Source organism: Lampris incognitus, chromosome 18 (genome assembly GCF_029633865.1).
Source record: "Lampris incognitus isolate fLamInc1 chromosome 18, fLamInc1.hap2, whole genome shotgun sequence".
NCBI classification, from domain to species: Eukaryota; Metazoa; Chordata; class Actinopteri; order Lampriformes; family Lampridae; genus Lampris; species Lampris incognitus.
This window is the reverse complement of record NC_079228.1, coordinates 10707875-10732800: the sequence shown is the minus strand read 5'-3', so window position 1 is coordinate 10732800 and position 24926 is coordinate 10707875. Positions and strand designations below refer to the sequence as shown.

Here is a 24926-nt window from a genome sequence, read left to right as displayed (position 1 = left end):
ACAAACCACAGAGGAGTGTCTTAGCGCAGAAAACCAGGAACATGAAGCCAGCATCTCCTGGTGTCCCAGCTAGCTTGGTGGCTCATCTAAATGCATCGCCCTCTCTGTTTCCAGTCCTGTTTATTTATGTTGGTGAAGGGTGATGTGTCGACAAAATATCTTGCCCACATCGACCTCCGTCGCCTCGTTCCGTTGTTGATGTGAACATTTACTATGATGCGGGGGTGGATTGAAGGGACAGGAAGCACCACATTCGGAGAGAATCACACCATTAATGCGGGCAGCGGCGCTGTCATTCGTTATGATGCTCACACCATCTAACCCAATAAAGCCCGCTATAAGTCAATGTCCATTAGTCCTGAGTGATGATATCACTCCCATCGCACTCCGACTTGTGAGTAACACAGATCCCGAGCTTGACTCAAGGTGGAATATAAACGAGTCTGTAGATGGATCAATTAAGCTGAGACCTTTATTTTAAATGATCCCTACGCATTGGCCTTGGTGTTTTCTCATATGGCCCTCCTCTCGACAAGAAGTCAGCGGATTTAAGCTCGTCAACATTCCAATTAAGGTTGACTGACAGGTCTCATCGGCTACGCGAGTATGAAAAAGCTGACCATTAATCACCTTCTATTTGGTAGAGTCACTGAGAATCCTTAATGTTCTCATCAACAGTGTGATATTGGGGGGCGCCCGGGTGGTGTGGCGGTCTATTCCGTTGCCTACCAACACGGGGATAACCGGTTCAAATACCCTTGTTACCTCCGCCTTGGTCGGGCGTCCCTTCAGACACAACTGGCCGTGTTTGCAGGTGGGAAGCCGATGTGGGTATGTGTCCTGGTCACTGCACTAGCGCCTCCTCTGGTCGGTCGGGGCGCCTGTTCGGGGGGGAGGGGAACTTGGGGGAATACCGTGACCCTCCCACACACTACATCCCCCTGGTGAAACTCCTCACTGTCTGGTGAAAAGAAGCGGCTGGTGACTCCACATGTATCGGAGGAGGCATGTGGTGGTCTACAGCTCTCCCCGGATTGGCAGAGGAAGTGGAGCAGAGACCGGGACGGCTCAGAAAATAGGGCAATTTGTCAAGTACAATTGGGGAGAAAAGGGGGGAGAAAATCCAAAAAAATTAAAAAATTAAAAAACAAAACAAAACAGCGTGATATTGATAGTTTTCCCTTCTGACCTATTAATCTCTGAAGTATGAGGAAGGCGAACGGACACTTAACGTACCGTTACGTCCAGTTAAGCGTAAACCATGATCATCTATATGGCCTACACTAACCTGTACTTCTGATCAGATGGTTATGTGGAAGAAAAGAGCTGTTGTTAACATGGTGCACCAGCAGCATACAGATCGGAAAGGCTCTGACGCACCACACGAGCTGAGAGCTACAATTTATCCTAAGGCTGTGGTGCTGGAATAGCGAGAGAGACAGAGAGAGAGAGAAGACAGACAGAAAGAGAGACAGAGTGAGCGTGAGAGGGAGAGAGGGGGGAGTGAGGGATGGAGAGGGAAGGAGAGAGAGAGGGAGAGAGCAACTAAGGGAAGTGAGGGATGGAGAGGGAGAGAGGGAAGTGAGGGACGGTGAGAGAGAGAGAGAGAGAGAGAGAGAGAGAGAAGTGAGGATGGAGAGGAAACAAGAGAGCGAGGGGGGGTGAGGGATGGAGAGGGAAGCAGAGCAAGATAGAGACAAAGAGAGAGAGACAGAAAGTGAGAGAGGGGTTGGAGGGGGGTGAGGGATGGAGAGAGAGAGGGGGGGGGCACTGTAGCCAGATTCTTATCACAGACTGAATAGCATGGCCAGGAGATGGTGGAATCCATTCACATCCCAGGTACTGCATGCACACACCTCAGCTGATACAAGTCATCCAATGAATATAAACAGGCTGCAATCTAATCCTTCTCCCTAATAGTATTCATAGAAAACCAAAAGGAAGGGGAAATTATCTCCACTGTGATATGGCCTAAACTGAATATTTCACGTGTCTCTGTGTACAAGTACACATGGAGCGACGGGTTGGGGGAGGGAAGGGGAGGCAATATTTTGCAGATCTTACACACTTGACATAAAATGGTATAAGCCTAAACTTTGTTCCGTGTTGACTGCATTAGTAGCACGGGATTGCCACCAATAACAGCACTTGATATTTAAAACCCTCAGGAAATTTGAATACGAGGCTGTAACATTTTTTTCCCAGATAGTCTAGCCGGGGGAAAATGGACAAATAGGGCCTAACACTATTAATATGTTTGTATAACTGTTGTGAACAGCAGCATTTGCTTCCAGTGATCAACATTTTTGATTTAAATTAGTGAGGTGGCTGCACCTATAATCTCCCAGCACACAAGACAAAGTCTTCAAAACTGAGCTGAGCAACTGGCCATAGGCAAATATGTCCACCAGTTTATTAACATAATATCATTAATATCCATCCATCCATCCATTATACAAACCGCTTAGCCCAATTAGAGTTGTGGGATGCTGGAGTCTATCCCAGCAGTCATTGGGCTGCAGGTGGGGAAACACTCTGGACAGGCCAGCAGTCCATCACATATGATACAACATGGTTATACTAGTGTATTAAACTCTGCATGTAATGTATCAAACTTCATGCAAGAGGACCGATCTGAAAGGGAGTGAAGACTGCAAGGTGGTGACTGGGGAGAACGTGGCTAGGCAGCATCAGATGGTGGTCAGTAGGATGACTTTGGAGATCAAGAGGAGGAAGAGAGTAAAGGCAGAGCCAAGGATCAAATGATGGAAGGTGAAGAAGGAAGACTGTTGTGTGGGGGTTCAGGGACGAGTTAAGACAAGCACTGGGTGGTAGTCAAGAGTTGCTGGATGGCTGGGCAAGCACTGCAGATATAGCGAGGGGGACAGCTAGGAAGGTACTTGCGTCATCTACACAGAGGAAGGAGACGACTTGGTGGTGGAATGACGAAGTACATGAACGTATACAGAGGAAGAGGGTGGCAAAGAAGAAGTCGCTTTATTTTTGTCATTGTACAGTTGTTCGGTTACAATGAAAATCATCATCTGCATTCAACCCACCCTATTGTATAGGAGCAGTAGGCAGCTTTGGTGCAGCGCCCGGGAACAACACCCAGTTCTTTTTCCTATTGCTTTGCTCAGGGGCACAGACAGGAGTATTAACCCTAACATGCATGTCTTTTTCATGGTGAGAGGAAACCAGAGAACCTGGAGGAAACCCATGCAGACATGGGGAGAACATGTAAACGCCACACAGAAAGGACCTGGGATGGCCTGGAGTTCAAACCCAGTACCTTCTTGCTGTGAGGCAACAGTGCTAACCACTGGACCACTATTTTTTTCTTATATTTTTTTTTAAGAAGGAGTGCGATAGTCAGAGAGATGAAGAAAGTAGACAAGAGTACAAGGAGATGCGTTGTAAGGCAAAGAGAGGTGGCGAAGGCAAAAGAAAAAGGGTATAGTGAGTTGTAGGAGAGGTTGGACACTAAGGACAGAGAAAAGACTTGTACCGATTGGCTAGACAGAGGGACAAAGCTGGGGAGGATGTACAGCAGGTTAGGGTGATGAAGGATAGAGATGGAAATGTGCCGACAAGCAAGGAAAGTGAGTTGAGAAGGAGGAAGGAGTACTTTGAGGGGCTGATGAATGAACAAAATGAGAGAGAGAGAAGGTTGGATCATGTGGGGATAGTGAATCAGGAGGTACGGTGGATTAGCAAAGAGGAAGTGAGGGCAGCTATGAAGAGGATGAAGAGTGGAAAGACAGTTGGTCAAGATGACAAACCTGTGGAGGCATGGAGAAGTTGAGGGGAGATGGCAGTGGAGTTCTTAACTAGATTGTTTAACACAATCTTGGAAAGTGAGAGGATGCCTGAGGAGTGGAGAAGAAGCATACTGGTACCGATTTTCAAGAATAAGCGTGTTGTGTTGTGCAGAGCTGTAGTTGATCAGCCACAGCATGAAGATATGGGAAAGAGTAATAGAAGCTAGGTTAAGAGGAGAGGTGATGATTAGCCAGCAGCAGTATGGTTTCATGCCATGAAAGAGCACCACAGATGTGATGTTTGCTTTGAGAATGTTGATGGAGAAGTATAGAGAAGGTCAGAAGGAGTTACATTGTGTCTCTGTGGACTTAGAGAAAGCATATGACAGGGTGCCGAGAGAGGAGGTGTGTTATGAGAAAGTCGGGAGTGGCAGAGAAGTATGCAAGTGTGGTGCTGGATATGTATGAGGGAAATGTGACAGTGGTGAGGTGTGCGGTAGGAATGACAGATGGGTTCAAGGTGGAGGTGGGATTACATCAAGGATCGGCTCTGAGCCCTTTCTTGTTTGCAATGGTGATTGACAGGTTGAGGGACAAGATCAGGTGGGAGTCTCCAGGGACTATGATGTTTGCGGATGACTGTGATCTGTAGTGAGAGTAGAGAGCAGGTTGAGGAGAGCCTGGAGAGGTGGAGGCATGCACTGGAGAGAAGAGGAATGAAAGTCAGTAGGAGCAAGACAGAATACATATGTATGAATGACAGGGAGGACAGTGGAATGGTGAGGATGCAAGGAGTAGAGGTGATGAAGGGTAGATGAGTTTAAATACTTGGGGCCAACGGCTCAAAGTAACACTGAGTGCGGAAGAGAGGTGAGGAAGAGTGCAGGCAGGGTGGAGTGGTTGGACAAGAGTGTCAGGAGTGATTTGTGACAGAAGGGTACCAGCAAGAGTTAAAGGGAAGGTTTACAAGATGGTTGTGAGACCAGCTATGTTGTATGGTTTGGAGACAGTGACACTGACGAAAAGACAGGAGGCGGAGCTGGAGGTGGCAGAATTGAAGATGATGAGATTTTCACTGGGGAGTGATGAAGAAGGACAGGATTAGGAACGAGTATATTAGAGGGACAGCTAAGGTTGGACGGTTTGGAGACAAAGCAAGAGAGACAAGATTGAGATGGTTTGGACATGTGTGGAGGAGAGATGCTGGGTATATTGGGAGAAGGATACTGAATATGGAGCTGCCAGGGAAAAGGAAAAGGGGAAGGCCAAAGAGGAGGGTTATGGATGTGGTGAGGGAGGACATGCAGGTGGCTGGCATGACAGAGGAAGATGCAGAAGACAAGAAGACATGGAAATGGATGATCCGCTGTGGCGACCCCCAACGGGAGCAGCCAAAGTAGTAGTAGTAGTAGATATTAATGTAATAAATGTGCCCGATACCATCAAATGAGCTTAGCAAACACCACATTCCAGAATGCCACTGTTAGCCAGTGTTTAGAAGGAACCATGTTTTATCTCTTTAATTCAGGGCTGTGGTTATTGCTTGGCTCATTTAAACATTGCAACAGTATCGCTTAAATGACCTCGTCAGTGGAATGATGCCAGGGTCTAAAAATATGTATTTTCCCCACTTGTTTACTCTCTCAATTATCTGGGCGCCTGCCCACACACACACACACACACACACACACACACACACACACACACACACACACACACAACTCTCTCAGGTGCTGGAGTAGGTTTATATTGATCCCTCATTAATATTTACCAAAACGCTGTGTCCGTGGTAGGCAAGTACAACAGTCTGAGAGAGGAGGCAGAGAGATCAAGAGAGAGACAGGGAAGAAAAGAGGCTGAGAAGAATGTATGAGGAAGTCTGGAACACACTGAACCAGCATAGGAGTGCAAGGCTAGACATAGGTTGTTTTTTTCCCTTTCCTCCCAACCATAAATAAGAATTAGCAGAGAGGGCTCACAACAGTGGAGGTGAGGGGAGCCAGGCGATGGGAGGGGACATGGAGATTTTGAGACCTAAAGTCCCTTCCGCCGACTACTTCTGTTAAATCTTAAATGAGATAGCAAGCATGGCTCTCTCGGCTATCTCTGGATCACGGAGCACCGTCTGCAAACGGACACCGACTTCTGCCCTTCAGCACGCTTATTAAATCAGCTTTGGGCGTCAAAGGCAGGGCACAGCGTTTTACAAAGGCCCAACACAACACTACGAAAAAAAATCTACCTCTGAAAACGATGAAGAGAGCTATGGAATTAATATACCAACATGAGTTTCACCCAAGGAATCCAATTGTTATGATCATGCGGATGAGTCCTGTAAAAATAAAACAACCTGTCATAGTTAATTAGAAAGGGAATTGGTTGCCATGTTAGCTCTTAGAGTTAGACAACAATCTGCTCTCCTGCTGTCTACTGCTCTTAATTTATAGTGCACTATAAAAGTCCTACTAACCTCGGCTAGAGTATAAAGATTGAAAACTGAAGCAATCTTATGTTGTGGGGCCGACGGTTAGTGAGTGTTAGGGCCACTATCCAGGATGAAACAAGTAACATCCACGTGTACGTCAGAAAGAGGGCCCCGCAGGATGAACTGCCAAGTGAGTACCTCAGGCAGCAGAAGACAGAGTGCGGAGGAAGAAGAGGAGGTATCATGGAAGATCAACCCCCTCCATGAGCTGTACCATTGACAGATAGAACGCATAGCTGATATCAAGAAATCCTACCAGTGACCAGAAAAGGCTGGACTGAAGGACACCACAGAGGCTCTGATCATAGCAGCACAAGAACAGGCACCCAAGCACCAGATCAGTTGAGTCAGGGGTCTACCACAACAGACAACACCCAAGATGCAGGCTGTGCAAAGACACCCCTGACAAAGTCCAGCACGTAGTAGCAGGGTGTAAAACGCTAGCTGGGAAGGCGTACACTGAAAGGCATAACCAAGTGGCTAAGACAGTGTGCAGGAATATCTGTACTGAATACAGACTGGAAGTCCAAAAGTCCAAATGGGAGACACCGCCAAAGTTGGTTGAGAATGAAAGAGCTAAGATCCTGTGGGACTTCAAGTTCCAGATTGACAAGCACCAACCAGACATTGTGGTGGTCGACAAGGAACAGAAGACAGCAGTAGTGAGCGATGGCAACATCAGGAAGAAAGAGCATTATAAGCTAAAGAAATACCGAGGACTGAAGGAAGAACTAGATCAGACGTGGAAGATGAAATCCAGAGTTGTCCCAGTGGTAATAGGAACATTAGGGGCTGTGACCCCTAAACTGGGACAGCGGCTTCAGCAGATTCCAGGAGCAATATCTGAGGTCTCTGCCCAGAAGATTGCAGTCCTAGGAGCAGCTAAGATACCATGCAGAACCCTCAAACTCTCAGGCCTCTTGGTAGAGGGTCTGAGCTCAAGGACCCTCTTACTGGACGCTCTTACTGGAGACTCGTCCCAACAGGGGTTTGGACCCCTGATCTCTGGCGGGAAAGTCTGCGTGCTGCTGATACAGTCCAGCACTTAGTGGCAGGGTGTAAAATGCTAGCTGCGAAAATGTACACTGAAAGGCATAACCAAGTGGCTGGGATAGTGTATAGGAATATCTTTACTCAATACAGACTGGAAGTCCGCAAGTTCAAATGGAAGGCATCGCCAAAGGTTGTTGAGAATGACAGAGCTAAGACAATGTGGGATTTCAAGTTCCAGACTGACAAGCAGATGCTGACTAACAACCAGACATTGTGAAGGTCGACAAGGAACAGAAGACAGCAGCTGTGAACGATGTAGCAATCCCAAGTGGCGGCAACATCAGGAAGAAAGAGCATGAGAAGCTAGAGAAATACCGTAGGCTGAGGGAAGAACTACATTGGATGTGGAAGGTGAAATCCACAGTAGTCCCAGTAGTAATAGGAGCACTAGGGGCTGTGACCCCCAAACTGGGAGAGTGGCTCCTGCAGATTCCAGGACCAACATCTGAGAACTCTGTCCAGAAGAGTGCAGTCCTAGGAACAGCTAAGTTCACAGAACCCTCAAATGCCCAAGCCTCTGGCAGAGGACCCGAGCTTGAAGAAGAGACACACCACCCGAAAAAGGGTAAGAGGGAGATTTTAGATATATACATAACTACATTTCAGGGATACATTTAGGATTTGGGGTAGAAAAGATGACTATGTAATGCAATTACAAGCACTTGGAAAATGATAATGGGGGTATACATCGTCATCCTCTTCCAGGAGATTTTTTTCTAAATGGATATTTTTTATCATGAGCAATAAATAAAGCCCTCTGGTGCAATTTTTAGATGTACATTAAGATTAAACCATGTTGATCCCGATTTGTACCTTCTACCTTAAAAATTAGAGGCTTTATGTTGACATTGATTTAAATAAGAACTAGAGCAGTTATGACTGCCCAAACGTCCAAAGTAAAAAAAGAAAAAGGAAATGTTATACAAGTAGCACACACGTTAAAATGAGGAAAGAAAAATTAAAAATTAAAGCCAGGGTGTTAACTCGCACGACTGATGCCATTATCCTTTTAGCAGCCTCCAACAGACAAACCTCTTTTTGTATATTAGGTCAGTCTAGTATATATTCTCTTCATCTTCATACAGTAATGATTGTTTTGAGTTGTAGTGGCTGATGCCCCTTTCCCACTGGATAAAAAAGACCCCATTAACACCCACTCACATCTGGCTTTTGTCTTTAGTGGGAAAGGTCACAATTGGCATTCAGTCCCAGGACAAATGACTCTGCAGCAGTCACAGGTATTATTGGCTCCAGCTCCGATCGGCAGTGTTGGAAACATGACACCCGGGTAGACACGCTAATTTGTGCTGTGCTAAAAAGTGATCGTCCGCCAAAAACTGATTGGCTGTCTGTGGTTTCCACTACCAAAAAGTGATTGCAGCTTCTACTTTGTGACTGAAAGGTTGTTTCTGCCTCAAAATAACTTGAAATATATATATCTGATACAGCTTGCACATAGTAATCAGTTTTTGGAGGACGATCACATTTTGGCACGACACTTACGACACCGGCTCGTTCGTGTCGCCGATTGTGGTACACCAGGAAAAAAACAAACAGAAAGGCATACTCGTCCAATGGCAATGCGAAAGAGCACCTCCTCTAGTCGGTCGGGGCACCTGTTCAGGGGGGAGTGTGAACCGGGGGGAATAACATGATGCCCCGATGCGCTATGTCCGGCCCTGGCGAAACGCCTCACTGTCAGGTGAAAAGAAGCAGCTGGCGACTCCACATGTATCGAAGGAAGCATGTGGTAGTCTGCAGCCCTTCCCAGATTGGTAGAGAGGGTGGAGCAGTGACTGGGACAACTCGGAAGAGTGGGGTTATTCACCAGGTACAATTGGGGAGACAAAATAAAAAAAGCTTTCTTATTACAAAAAAGTTAACAGTATGAAGAAGTGGATTATTAACAAACATTACAATATGATTTGTGTCCGTACACAATCTGAACAAGATCCTGATAAAAGGTAAACAAGGCACCTTTATATTTTATGGATTCATTGAATTGACAATTTTGACAATCAATCAATAAACATGACTTTTTAATCATCCTTAGTCTGAATACAAGTCCCGATAGAGTTACCAAGGGCTCAGTATAAAGTTGTGGGAGCCCGATTGAGGCCAATGAATTAAATAAGAGTTTTCAGGCTTTTCACGAGTATACCAGAAACAACCTTAAAAATGGGTAATGTTGAATTTTCTCTGATACCCATTACTGCCGAGACCTCTAGCTCGCGACTTTACTGCAGAGGTGATGATTTTTATTATGTGTTATAGTTCAGTAATCTCTGTAAATAAGTTGTGTTGTTTAAAGTGTGTAGTTTTTAGTGAAAGCTGCAGACCAAAAGTTTATGGTGAACCATTGCTTCACCCGTTTTAAGAAAACCCTCATCGACTACTTATTCTCTTATTCTCCATGTTTCACTTTTATACACTGCAATGCATTTCTGTTGAAACTCCTAAGCTATGTTGTCTTAACATTAAAATTGGTTGTGGCTATGATTTTTTTAATTTTTTTTAATTCCCCCCCTTTTCTCCCCAATTGTATCTGGCTAATTACCCCACTCTTCCGAGCCATTCCAGTCGCTGCTCCACCCCCTCTGCCGATCCAGGGAGGGCTGCAGACTACCACATGCCTCCTCCGATACATGTGGAGTCGCCAGCCACTTCTTTTCAGCTGACAGTGAGGAGTTTCACCAGGGGGAAGTAGCGCGTGGGAGCATCACGCTATTCCCCCCAGTTCCCCCTCCCCCCTGAACAGGCACCCCGACCAACCAGAGGAGGCGTTAGTGCAGCGACCAGGAATCATACCCACATACTGCTTCCCACTTGCAGACATGGCCAGTTGTGTCTGTAGGGACGCCTGACCAGGCCGGAGGTAACATGGGGATTCAAACGGGCGATCCTTGTGTTGGTAGGCAACAGACTAGACTGCTACATTACCCAGACACCCGGTTATGAATTATTTTAAACCTAAGTTACATGCAAGCAGTTTTAATTACCATTTTCTTTACTTTTTAAAAACTTAAGTCCTGTAAAAAAAAACAAGTGAAACGGCAAATAAAGAAATAAAATACTAGCTTATATATTTCTTTAAGAAATTAATTTCCAATTCTAACATCTTTTAGGCTGGCTTAATGTGTTCAGCAGCTCTCACGACTCATGCAGTGTAACTGGACACTCTCGTGTTTGTAACATTAGAGTAATGAGTAAAATTAGAAAATCAGCCAAATTTGTAGTTAAGACCTGTCAGCCAAAGTGGGTCAGATAAACCCGATGTACACTGCCAGTAATTTGTAAACTTCAACTAAACACCACAGAAATTCTCAGCCAAAGGCCCACGTGCATGTCACAAGGACACTAAGGGGGTTTTTTTCTTCTAGAATAAGCAGTGAAGAGTTGTGCCGTTATTAACTTTTTACGTCTGTTGTCTGAGAGACATGGAGCTCACCACGAGCCATAATTTTCTCTAATCTACACTGGTAAGCACTCGGGGCTTAAAAAAAACAACAACAACTTAACTTCGCATCATATTGCATCATATCAGGATCAGGTAAAGCAGAAAACTGCATATTGCATAATACGATTGGTATTATATAGAATATGCATGCACAGTTAAATCATTGTCAGGCATCCATATTTTGCATCAGTTAAGTAAAAGTGCGTCTTATTTTTCCCCTGGTGCACTTTGGATATTTACTTGAGTTGTGACCACTCACCATCATTAAGGTCCTGAAGCAGGTTCTCCTGTCCAGAGAAGTCCAGCTTGGCTTTGATGCTGACAGCGAGTGTCACAGACTGGCCCGGCTTCAAAGGCAGGTGAGACAAGGCCTCGTCCAGCTCCCAGCTCAGAAACTCCCCAAACACCTTCTCTGAAAAAGATGAGCGACACACGAGGGCTGTTGAAATGATGGTGCAAGGAGATGCTGGGAGACGGAGCCAAATAACGGAGGATAGCAGTCAAATCCCATGGGTCGCTTCTGAAGGTACAGAATTCTACACGATTGTTCAAAGATGAACAGTATGGTGTGTGGGGGAAGAGGATCAGAACCAGAATCAGAAACAGAAACACGTTATTTGTCGTTTCATTTCATGCACCTGTGCACATGAAATGAAATGACACATCATTTCCCCCAGCCCACAGCAGTGAAACACAAAGACAAAAATACATATCCAAAAACTATAAGACCTACAAGAACGCATATATCCAAACTAACACATCTATCTAAACTAAAATGAAAAAAAAAAATTTTTTTTAAATCACTGTCTAGGAGAATGAACGCCAGCCAGGATGACTGTCAGAACTGCCGGTCTGCGTGGGCTAGCAGTTAGCTTAGCCTGCCCCACTTCTGCGTCCTGTCAGACCACCTTCAGTATGTCCTCTTTTGGCCCAGCTCCAGGCAGGGCCGTAGTCCCTGGGCCCACAGGACACGCAGACAAAGCTCTCCTAGCCGATGCAGCGCCAGCTCTCCCAGCCATCAAACGTAGAAAAACTTAAGACGCAGGCGTGGACAAAGACACTGCATGGATGGTACTGCATGAGGAGGCCACTGCAAAGGTGAATTCGGGCTGCCATTGTCCCACACCGGTACTGGGTGAGGCCGCTGCAAACATGAATTTGTGCCGCCATCTTCCCACACCGGAAATGGATAGAAAAAGGATAGAAAAGACAAACCCTCTACTACAACCAACATTCTTCTACTAACATTCTACGAACATGTCCCCCCAGCGCAAACCTCCTTTCACCATTAAAAAGAAACTGGTGAGATTTACTATAAGAGGGCAGTGGGCGTTTTGCACAAATTAAAGGAGGAAATGGGTGGGTCAAACTTTTTTGTGCACCAGCCTCACTCGATATGCCTTTATAGGCGTCAACCTTTCAATGAGCAAAATATCGAGAGGGGATTATGAAAGTAAGGTGATTTATCAAGGCTGTTGGCAGATGAGATCTAGTGATCACTATTCAATGCATGTGCAAAACATGTTTTAACTTAATGCACTTCTCACATGGTTGTTATTACTGTAGCTCGGAGACCATACCAACAGAAAGAAGAGTTATTTCAACACGTATATTTACAATGTCAAACGAAAACTTTGTGTACACCTATCACCGGCCACATCACATTATTATCAATTTGCTGGAGGAAATCAAAGATGTGGAACCACAAATGACAAGGCGTCATGCATTTCCAGCAATAACAAAACTCCTGGCCACACTATTTATTCACCTCCAGTTCATTTCAGTGAACTTTTCGAACACCGATGCTGCAATATTCCATTTTCCAATCTATAAAACAAAAATAAGAAACTTGAAAACAATGAGCCCCAAATCCCAACTCTTCATTAATTTGACGAGCAAGTGATTGAGATTTTGAAATATTTAATCCAAAGTTCTATTATCAAATTGAACGGACAAGCATTACACAGACCATTATCATGCATGCTGTCGCATCTCCAAATGCACTAATCAGGAACCAGGAACCAGCAACACTTGAAATGAAATGAAACATTGTTTCCCTCAGCCCACAGCAGTACAACACAAAAACAAAAACACACCGAAAAACTACAGCAACACATATATCCACACTAAACACATATATCAAACTAAGAAACAAAAAATCACTGTCCAAGAGAACGAACGCCAGCCAGAATGACTGTCGGAACTGCCGGTCTGCATGGGCTAGCAGTTAGCTTAGCAGTTAGCTTAGCCTGCGCCGCTTCTACATCCTGTCAGACCGCCCTCGGTGTTTCCTCTTCAGGTGCAGCTCCAGCCAGGGCTGTGGTCCCTGGGCCCACCGAACACAGCAGACCAGGCTCTCCCAGCCAGACACCCTTGACACAACTCCCCTCACTCAACACAATGACACCAAAAACACAGTCAACGCTAGGCCAGGCCGCTGCTAGACCACCCTCGGTGTTATCGGAACTGCCGGTCTGCATGGGCTAGCAGTTAGCTTAGCCTGCCCCGCTTCCGCATCCTGTCCTAATGCAAACAGAAACATACAAAGTTCCAAACTGACCATGTTGCTCTCACTGCAAACCAAGTTCCCAAATATATTCAGACCAATGGAAGGGACACATGTTAAAAATGGGTTCATATTAACAAAACTGCATGTGTTAAGACACCCCAGAAGACACCCCACAAAAATCGGATACCCCCATCAGTGCTAACTGTCAGCAAACTAAGTTGGGCTTCTAGTAATAGATCTGGCCCAAAATGTTTACTAGGTCGAGTCAGTGTTATTTGCATAGCCCATTTGTAAATGAAACGGGCCACCCTACGGCACTGCTTTGGGGTAAGACTTGCTGACTGCATGCTTTTAAACTGATGGGCGATACGATGATGGCTGACAAAAACGAAATGGACAAGAAACCACTATAAACATTTTCAAAACCAGCGAGTGGGATGACATTTCTGCGTGTGCGCGTGTGTACCTGCTCAAAATGCAATCTGCTTTGCATATGTAAGCATTTTACTGATAGATTTGTTTAGACTTGGCTTGTTGCTGTCAGAGATACTTACTGCACACCCACATGAAATAGCTGTCAGAGGGGCATCGTGCTGTAACTATCACCAGCCGCACACCACAGAGGAAGCCTCTTTTAATGTTTAGACTCCCCACCTTTTGCAATTAGCACCCCCCCCAACCCAAAGCAGGTGCAGGTGAATTATGAGCACTAAGCTTTTGACAGGTCATCTTACTATGATCGCGTTTGGTGCCCGGGATATCTAATTTATGCCTACAATCCGCACCACTGAGATGGATGACTCAGCTGCATCCACTTCAGCCAGGCACATCAAATGAATGATACATCAGCTGAATAAACCATGCGCTCTGCCGAGGCAGGTGTGCCACCTCTCCTCGCAGGGGCTGCGGGAGCAACAACATGCCGATTACAAATACGCAAGCGGTGGAGGGGAAGAGCGAGAGGGAGTGTTTCCAGGTCACTGTAAATACAGCGGATTCCAAACAATGCTCGAACCATAACCACAAAAACTTCCAAAGGCCTCAGAAATCTGTGGACGCAAATGGGATGAATTACATTTTTTTTTGTGAATGACATCATGTGACAAATATTTATTTGCACAAATTCATTCGGGAAAATAGAAAAGTGGAACAGAGTACTTAAGTAGATGCTCTAATTTGGCTGCTGAAATTGAATACAGAGAGAGAGAGACAGAGGGAGACCGAGAGGGGGAGAGAGCGAGAGAGGTCAGCAAGAGAGAGAGCGAGGGAGGGCAAGAGAGACAGAGAGAGAGAGAGAGAGAGAGAGAGAGGGAACGCGAGAGAGTTTGAGAGTGCGAGCAAGTGAGAGACATGGCGAGAGAGAGTGAGAGAGACAGAATGAGAGAGTGAGAGCGAGAGTGCGAGACACACACATACATACACACAAACACACACACAAAGCAAGGGGGCGAGCGAGAGAGAGAGGCATTTACTTGGACATGTGACACCACAACCGCTTATTCAACAGGTACACAGCTAGTATTCTTCTTTTGGCTTATTCTCTGTATTCCCGGTTTCTCAGGGGTCATCACAGAGGATTTTACAGTTTCCATCGGTAGACACAGCCCCAATGGTGGCCGTTGTTAATCTCGGCCTTGACTGATCCGGTATGGAGACTCGACCGAGCTACACAGGTACACAGCTAGTATTGCAAAGAAATATTCCCAACTCTATGATCACACCAAAAGGCCATGAGTCACAAGGTAAGAGCAACCACGGTGATTATCAGGCGATAGTCCCAGCCTAATGTGGAATCTTAACAGATATACCATCCCCGAATATGCTGTTTGGCAATCACCTCACAGCCCCGTTAGCACAGACATGAAACAACCTCAACTTCAATAGCAGCCCAAAATAATCAAGCCGTGAGGTTTGCATCCTCTCCGTTTTCTTATTCACCCCTTTGCTTTGTTCCTCGGTAGTCTACCTGCTGGAAAATAAAAGGTGCAGGTGCAGTGCGAAGGGGGGGCATGAAGCATGTATCACAAGAACCAATCAGGACAAATTAACACCGACCGAGGGAATCGAATTAAAATCAACCTTGAAATGAAGGAGAAAAAAATATTGCACAGGATGCTGCCAAACAGTTAATCATCACAAATCTCCAAATAAAGCACAGATTAAATATTCAGGAAGCTCGCACATTCCATCTCACATGCAGTCACAAAGTAATTAGGGAACAATAGCCTGTGGGTGTAGCCAATTGAGACAATCAATATAGTGTTAAGAATAGGCTTGAGCTCGTATTGTTGGGGCCTGCAGCCTAAAAACATTCCTTTTCTAGTCTTAACTTAGTCCACAGATGGTCTCTAAAAACATTCTTTTTCTAGTCCTAACTTAGTCCACAGGTGGTCTCTAAAAACATTCTTTTTCTAGTCCTAACTTAGTCCACATGTGGTCTCTAAGCATTGTCCAGCTAGGGTGTAATTTTGAATCCCTTACTTGCATCACTTAATCCCTTTACTTGCGTCACTATTGGTGACCTACTTACTATACACTTACACTGAATGCACTTCACATGACATGCATTCTTGGCGATGATATGATCATTATCCAGCGGCCTAAACTGCCTGGAGGATGACACACAACTATACCTGCTAATTGTTGACTCCCTTGTAAATCGCTTTGGGACAAAAATAATTTACTAATTGACAAATGTGGGTGTAATGTAAAATGTTAGCATCAAAACTGGACACAAATGTCTGGGGATTAGTGTCCTCTACATCATCATCAGGAATCAGGAACAACCTATTGTTGTTTCTTTCACGTACGCAAGTACGTGAAAGAAACGAAATTCCGATTCCCCCAGCCCACAGCAGTGCGACGCAAAAGACAAAACACACATTCCAAATTTCCCAATACGACACCACCAAAACCATACAAAAACAAAACAGTTAACAATACAGTCCACTCAGTGCAACACAGTCCAAAAATTCCACTGTCCAGGAGAACGAACGCCAGCCAGGGTGACTGCCGGAACTGCCGGTCTGCATGGGCTATTGGTTAGCTTCGTCTGCCTTGCTTCTGCGTCCTGTCAGACCACCATCGGTGTTTCCTCCTCGGGCGCAGCTCCAAGTAGGGTCGTGGCCCCTGGGCCCACCAGATGCAGCAGACCAGATTCCCCCAGCTGATCCTACACCAGCTCTCCCAGCCAGACACCTTCGATACACCTCCCTGCACTCCATACAATGACACCAAAACACAGTCAACACTAGGCGAAGCCAACGCCAGACTGCCCTTGGTGTTATCGGAACCGCCGGTCTGCATGGGCTAGCAGCTAGCTTAACCTGCCTCGCTTCTGCGTCCTGTCAGACGGCCCTTGGTGTTACCTCTTCAGGCACAGCGCCGATCAGGGCCATGGTCCCTGGGCCCACAGGACACAACAGACCAAGTTCTCCCAGCCGATCCAGCGCCAGTTCTCCCAGCCACCAAGCAAAGACAAAAAGAACTTAGACGCAGACATGGACAAAGACACTGCTTGGATGGTACTGGGTGAGGCCGCTGCAAATGTACGTTCGCGCTGCCATCTTCCCACACCTATACTGGGTGAGGTCACTGCAAACTTGAATTCGCACCACCATCATACACTCATGTGCATGCATTACACAAACATTAAGAAAATAAATAGAAATACACTATGGCTTCTACGAACTCTTGCTCCATGTTGATAAATCCCTCCAAGAATTGACATTTTGAATATTTGTGTTCCATTTTGTGAAGCTCTCTAGTCTTGTCTGAAGTTCTCAGGCAGTTCTCCGGTATCTGCTTTGTGATAGATTGCAAGAGAGAAGAACTAACATTTGTGGCACCACTGAAGAGAAAAGGGATGGCATAACTATCAGTAGTCGTGGTACTGTTAAATTCCTGATCAATCATTTTATTCACCCAGCTTGCCCCAATCAGGCTAAAATGTTCCAGTCTTAGACAAGGTCCTGATGTACTCATCATTCTCTGAATAAGAGAAAACGGGGCTTTAATCAGATACAAAAATCTGCCAGCCTTTAATTGAGATGAAATTCAAACCAAACTGTCTTCATCAGAAAGGCCTCAGTCTGAACGGTTCTCCTTCCAAAAAAGAAATTGGCTCCTTAGGAATACTAAGCAAAATTGAATTGGTTTTGTTGGGGTTTTTTTTTCTTTCATTCATTTTAACAACAAAGAACTTTTCTTACTACCCGAAGGACTAGTTTTGCAAAGGATGAACAATGTTTTCATTTTCAACAAGCTCCAAATCCAAATTATACTTTTTATAAAAATGTTTTTAGAAAATCACTAGTCATTCAACGTGAACTAAACGAACTGCACTTGCCCAAAGTCCAACCTCAGATGTGCTAGGAAGCTCAGAAGCAGAATAAATCCATCTAAATTAATCACAAAAATCTAAAAACAAAGCAGTCCCAGTCATATAACTTCTACTGTCCTCCTTCAGGTGGTGATGGAACTATAACTCCTTCTTCCACTGCAAACTTGTTCTATCCTCACACTGCCTAACCCTAACCCTAAGTCAATTGGCTACGCAGGCAGAAAGAATAATGAATAATGTTGTTTCTTTTATTCATTCACTTGCTGAAGGAAATCCTTAGGGCTAGGACAAGCCAGGAGGCAGCAGCTCCTGGGCCAAAGGGAGGCCAGAGGTCTGAAGAAAACGGCCGGCTTATTGCTGGGGTGCTGGAAGCACTGGAGAGCAGGTTAATGTGATGACTTGTGATGGAAGCCCATCATTTAAGAACCCCTGCAACAATGGGTGCACATTTTACAGCCCCCCACTACTTTTTCAGTGGTGTGCTGCTTAGTATTTAGACATGGATATTCAAAGCGAAATGGGGTTCTTATATAATATCCAGGGTTAATTTTAAAAATAGCCTTTCAAACAAACCCCAAAAGAACCAAAAGGGGAGGCACCAACAGCGGTCAGACAGGACATGGGGCAGGCTAAGCTAACTGCAAACTCACGGCCCTGCCCGAGAGGAAACACCAAGGCGTTCTGCTAGCGGCCTCACCTAGCCTCGACTGTGCAGTGTTTTTGTCTGCTTATGCGTTTGTGTCGTCATGTGAAGTACGGGGGAGGTGTGTCCAAGGTGACTGGCTGTAGAGCTGGCGTTGGATCGGCTGAGGGAGCCTGGTTGGCTGCATTCGATGGGCCCAAGGACCACGGCCCTGCCTGGAGCTGCACCTGAAGAGGAAACACCGAGGGCGGCCTGACAGGATGCGGAGGCGGGGCAGGCTAAGCTATCTGCTAGCCCATGAAGACCAGCAGTTTCGGCAGTCATCCTGGCTGGCGTCTGTCTCTGGATGGTGGCGTTTTTGGACTGTGTTGCACTGGGTGGACTGTGTTGTTGGTTATTTGTGTTTTTTTTTGCTTTTTTTTCTCTCTCTGTTTTTGGTGGTGTTTTTGGATATGTGTTTTTGTCTTTTCTGTTGCACTGCTGTGGGCTGGGGGAAACGGAATTTCGTTTCTTTTGTGTACGTAGTACATGAGATGAAATGACAAATAAATTGTACCTGATTCCTGAACTGCTTTCCAGTAGCTAAATAGTTCAAGTAGCACAGATCAGCTCTTTGCTGCAAAATGGAACATCCTGCCAACAAAAACTCAAAGCAAGTCACATAATTTCAACTAGCCCCCCAACCTTCTTCTTGTCACAGTTTCAGCTAACAGCTGGCAGAGAGCTCAGGGTCCAAAACGTATACAAACTCTGTATAACGGAAATCATTTACACCATATTGCCCACCGATATACTCCAAACGGATGCTCAACTCCAAGCTCCATGCCTCGACTGTTGGAGATCAGAGACAACTCATTTGCACAACAGCAGCTGCATTTCCTGGATTGTGATTACTCTCATTTCTACCATTTGCTAAGTGGGGATGTGTGTGTGGCGGTGGTGTGTACAGCACTGTTACCCTCATTACAGATGGGAGAGGCCAAAGGTGAACAATTAAGTCAAGCTGATGGAATCTTTCTTTGAAATCAAAAACAGAAGGATAAAAAACAGAAACTGTAGCGGTAATATTGTCTTTCCAAATTCATTCTTCAGTGTGGCTAGTGAGATGAGCTACGTGAACCACTAAATTGGGAGAAAAAAGGGAAAAATCAGAAATATTTTTTTTTAAATGTAGTTTTATATATAAGGGAAAAGGGCGGCAGAATAGCGCAGTAGTTAGCGCGGTTGTCTCACAGCAAGAAGGTCCTGGGTTCGAGCCCCGGGGTAGTCCAACCTTGGGGGTCGTCCTCTGTGTGGAGTTTGCATGTTCTCTCCGTGTTTGTGTGTGTTTCCTCCGGGTGCTCCGGTTTCCTCCCACAGTCCAGAGACATGTAGGTCAGGTGAATCGGCCACACTAAATTGTCCTTACGTGTGAATGTGTGTGTCGGCCCTGTGATGACCTGGCGGCCTGTCCAGGGTGTCTCCCCCCGCCTGCCGCCCAAAGACTGCTGGGATAGGCGCCAGCATCCCCGCAACCCTAAGAGCAGGATAAGTGGTTTGGATAATGGATGGATATAGGGGAAAAGCACAGATCAGTGGAATTCAAACATGTGGGAAAGAGGACTACAGCGTCCATCAGTTTTCTTTCCGACCCAGCACTACACTGTGTAACTTCAGCAATTAGCACACCATCAAGCAGACAGGGGAGGACTAATTTTGTGAAATCACATAGTGTAGAGTTGGGTTGGAAAGACCCCTACACATGCACCCCCCCCCCCCCCTCTGTGATACACTGATGACTTTGTAAATAGTGGGAAGTCTTTTCTTGCAGGACTTTTCTTTTAAAATAAATAACACTGCAGCGCAATTAGCATGGCGGGTCGTATCACATAACTTGTCAAGCTGTGTTCCCCCCTCTGAGGCAACTCGTGTGTCTTCCACTGAACTGTCAAGCGACGACACCAAAATGTATTTTCAAAAGACCCCATCAAGCAAAACAAAAAGAAAACTTTAACACCCTGTCACTCTCGAACAGAAGCAGCAGGAACACAGCAACTTTTTCTGTTGCCCAAATCGAGACGAGACAAGCAGTTGCGGCATTATGGCTGCAGAGCAGAAAGAGGCAACACACCAGTTTGTGCTAATTATCAGCCCCTCAAACAGGAACATGGCAACAGCAACGACAGGTCGATTTAAAGGCGGTTCACTAGTTAGCAGCCGTCCATGGGTCACTCTGGTTAGCATAAACGAGGCAGGTCCATTTCAAAGAAGGCTATTGTAGTGAGCACAAGATGAAGGACCACATGTTGTGACTACGGCAGTTCACCTTGTTCTTCAGCAACTTAACACTAGAACGACCATGGCTGTCATTTTGACGGTTTTGGATTTTCAGTTTAATAACTTTGCGGAAAAAAAGACAGACCTGCCGCTCTGTCAACGCTCCTAAAATTGAATGTATTTGCATTGAAATCAGTTTTAGATCAATTGCACACAAAATTAATGATACGATCTACCTAAAACGACCATGAGCGGTCAAAATGACGGCTCGTAATTTGCATGTCATTGTGCGCATCATGTCACTATTTATGACGTGTGTTGGTCGCATTATTTCCTTCGCGAAGTTTGTTGCTCTGTCCTAGAAACACACGAGCATCTTCCAGTGTAGAGAATTAGTCTAAACTTGATTGTTGATTATTGCCAACATGTCTGGTTACAGACGCCGTTTCACACGTACCATGACTACCACCGAGGCGCTGCAGTATTTACAGGCGTTGGACAGCGGCCATTTTAAATTGTTTGAAAAACAGTATTAAAGTTGTTAAAAAGTTAATTTTGGTGTCAATTAGTTTCTTAACAGACATACTAACATATGTAATGTATTAATATCTCAGTTGGGTATTTATGTTGACAACTGTGATCTTGACAAACTGTGGGCTGTCATTTGTCACGATCGTTCTAGTAGTTTTTAAGTTCCAGTCATTGTTTGGGACTGTTTCAACATTTATTTTCAGTTCTTGTCTTTTTCTTTTCTCTTTAATACATTTCATGTTTTATAGGCCTTGTTGTGTTTGTTAGATTAGCAATATGTTTTCTGTTTTGTTTTTCCAGGTACTATTTTCACTTTTTCAATTTTGCTATACAAGTTCGACCATGTCTCTCTAAGTTTAAATTGTTTAAAAATAGTATTAAAGTTGTTAAAATGTTAATTTTGGTGTCAGTCATTTCCTATCGGACATACTCACATATGTAATACATTAATATCTCAACTGGATATTTATCTTGACACAATATACAGTTTAAAAACCGGCCGTCATTTTGACTGCCCATGGTCGTTTTAGGTAGGAGTGAAATCCCAGTCATTCCAGTGTTAATGAAGCACAGATATGGTATTAACATCTTGATCTTGGACATGGACCATACATCCATTAGCTACATAGGACGTCAGACCTTGGTAAGGATGCTTGGTCTTCTTATTCATCTTCTCATACAGCACCCAGCCTCCCTTCTGGACTGAGAAAATAGACAAGACGCTCCGGATCCACTGACAGACAGACTTGACATAGCAGCAGGATGAAATCTGGAGCAGGCCTAATATACCTCACAGACAAAAAGAATAGCTCTGACTGGGGCTACAAGATAAGAACAGCCTCTTCATACCCATCTGATCTCCTTAAACCATATATTCCATCTGGAGCTCTCCGCTCTCAAAATACAGGGCTCCTGTGTGTACCAGGTAGTATAGTGGTCTAATCTGCTGCCTACCAACATGGGGATCGCCGGTTCGAAGCCGGATGTGGGTGCGTGTCCTGGTCGCTGCACTAGTGCCTCCTCTGTTCGGTCAGGATGCCTGTTCGGGGAGGGGGGAGAACTGGGGGGAATAGCGTGATTCTCCCTGGCAAAAAACCTCACTGTCAGGTGAAAAGCGGCTGGCGACCCCACATGTATCGGAGGAGGCATGTGGTAGTCTGCAGCCCTCCCCGGGTCGGCAGAGGGGGTGGAGCAACAACTGGGACAGCTCGGAAGAGTAGGGTAAATGGCCAGGTACAATTAGTTGCCTTTAAATTGAGAACTTCGCGACCTGTACTGCATGGCAGATTGGTTTTTGTCTCAGTGAATTTACCCAGCACTGTTCTGCCAACGAGATTATGGAGTACAGACTGACTACTGCAACTGTTCTCATTTCCCTTTTGTATTTTCTCTCTCTCTGAATGACATCTTTCCCTGTCTCCTCTCCCTTGCATGTGAATGATGGGACGCGAGTCTCCCCTGTGTGTATGTGTAGTCTCTCCTCCCAGGTCTCCATGGTGATGGTGGTCACCACCTGGACGCTGCTTGGCATCCTCCTCATCACATTTTTTATATATCATATAAATCCATATATATATTTTTTTAATCCTGTTTCAATGTTATATCCTTCTCTCTCTCCGACTGTCTTTTCTTGTCTCTTCTCCGGTGTGTGTGAATGGTGTGATGTGAGTCCCCCCTGTGTCCATGTGTAGCCTGTCCTCCTGTCAGGTCTACATGGTGATGGTGGTCGCGTGGCTCAGGTCCTAGGCTGAGACACTGCTTGGCGTCCTCCTCGTTATATTTTCCATGTATCTTATAATTCCATTATAATTCCGTTATCCTCTTTCAATGTCCATTCATTCATTTATCCTCAGCTGCTTTTCCAGGGTTGGGTCGCGGTGGCAGCAAGCTAAGTAGGGCACTCCAGATGTCCCTCTCCCCAGCATCGCCCTCCAGCTCCTCCTGGGGGATCCCAAGGCGTTCCCAGGCCAGACTGGACATGGAGTCCCTCCAGCGAGTTCTGGGTCTACCCCGGGGTCTCCTCCCAGTTGGCCGTGCCCAGTAAACCTCTCTGAGGTTTCTTCCTGTATGTTCTCCCTGTTGCAGATTTTTTTTTATAGTCCTTATCCACCTAATCTATATAATCTAGACAGATCGATAGATAGATTAGGTGGATTTATATGGGTTGATTTCCTTTTGCTGTGAACACTGTAGATAAATAGACAGTTTATTTGTCCCCTGCATCTCCCTCCCACTATCCTCCAAGACCCTTTGGCTGAGCTATCTTACAGATATCCATTCCTCAATACAGGACTGGCCGAAGTCAACAATCATCTCAAATTCCGATGGAAAACACTTAAAACACTAGAGGAGTGCGCTAAGTAGAGTGCAGACCTCCGCCAGGCCTACGTATCGCCCCTTCTTCGGTGCTTGAACTTGGTGACAATGCATCCCTTTTTACACTTATGGGGAGACGGGAAATACACGCACACACAGACAGAAAAGCCAGACTTTTGTGCAGCGCCCAAGTCAAATGAATAGGAAATAAAAGAGTTGTTAATGTGCAGCGCTCACGATATAAAATCTACTTAATAAAAACATTTTGCCTGTCAGTCTGTGGATGTGCGGCCTCCGAGGTGGACCCTCGCACGAAAGCGACCAAGCATGTCATGAAATGACACTGATCAGGCTATCATAATTTCACAGGCCTTATCAAGACTTCAGATGTGTTTCACCGTCACGGCTTCATGATATTGAATGAGTCAAGGCAAATGGCTGCTCTGCTGAATGAGTCTGTCATTCATAAACAGCGATAAGAAAACATAGCTCAGCCATGGCAAACGCTTTATTGTAGCTACTGAGACGATTTCCAGATGTGGCTGTGGTTAATCCTACTCTCGAAATTACATTTTTATAGCGGAGTTTTAAAATTGGAGACTAGCCTATGGCAGTTCTATGTGGCGGCGGGGTGAATTGTTCTTGGTTCACCCAGTGTTCCTCCAGTTGTTCCTGTGCTGAGATCAGCAGAGAATGATTTGCTGCCTTGAGAAACACTGTGACCGACTTCTCCTTTACTTTCAAGACTCATATCCAAACACATAATGTTTTGGTTTGATACCGTCGCCGCCCGATCCGACTGAACCGTAGATGTGATTTACGCGTGCGCACAGATGACTCAGCTTGGGCAGTGACAAAAAGCTGTCTTGGTCGAGCGAGCTAGAGAGCGAGAGTGGCCAGTTGTACTTGGCCAACTATCCCACCCTTCCGAGCCGTCCTGGTCGCTGCTCCACCCCCTCTGCTGATCCGGGCAGGGCTGCAGACTACCACATGCCTCCCCTGATACATGTGGAGTCGCCAGCCGCTTCTTTTCACCTGACAGTGAGGAGTTTCGCCAGGGGGACGTAGCATGTGGGAGGATCACGCTACCCCCCCCCAGTTCCCCCCACCCAACAGGCACACCGACTGACCAGAGGAGGTGCTAGTGCAGTGACCAGGACACATACCCACATCCGGCTTCCTACCTGCAAAACACAGCCAATTATGTTTGTAGGGAAGCCCGACCAAGCCGGAGGTAACATGGGGATTCGAATCGGCGATCCCTGTGTTGGCAGGCAACGGAATAGACCGCTACCCCACCTGGATGCCCCAAACCAACATTTTTTTGAAGGTTTTGAATCCCTGTAACCACAAAAGGGTCTTCATTACACAGTCACGGTGCACAAAACATTTTAGGCTGACAGGTCCAGTAGTTTGCAAGATTAGCCGTGGACAGGTACACAAACACACACACACACACATGCAACCAAACACATAATCCCCTCCAGGCTACCGCCTGGCAGAGATAATACATTTAAAAAGACTCAAGATTACTCCACTGTCATATGTGCATGTGTATAAAAGGAAAGCCTGA

At 45.6% G+C, this 24926-nt stretch overlaps 1 protein-coding gene across 1 annotated transcript in view; it reads right to left on the bottom strand.

Moving 5' to 3' along the window:
• Positions 1-24926, bottom strand: part of trappc9 (trafficking protein particle complex subunit 9) — a 217845-nt gene that overhangs the window by 102170 nt on the left and 90749 nt on the right. Inside the window, exon 15 of the mRNA XM_056298382.1 lies at positions 11016-11168. Within this exon, the coding sequence (XP_056154357.1) occupies positions 11016-11168 (153 nt within the window). The remainder of the gene's footprint in view (positions 1-11015; positions 11169-24926) is intronic.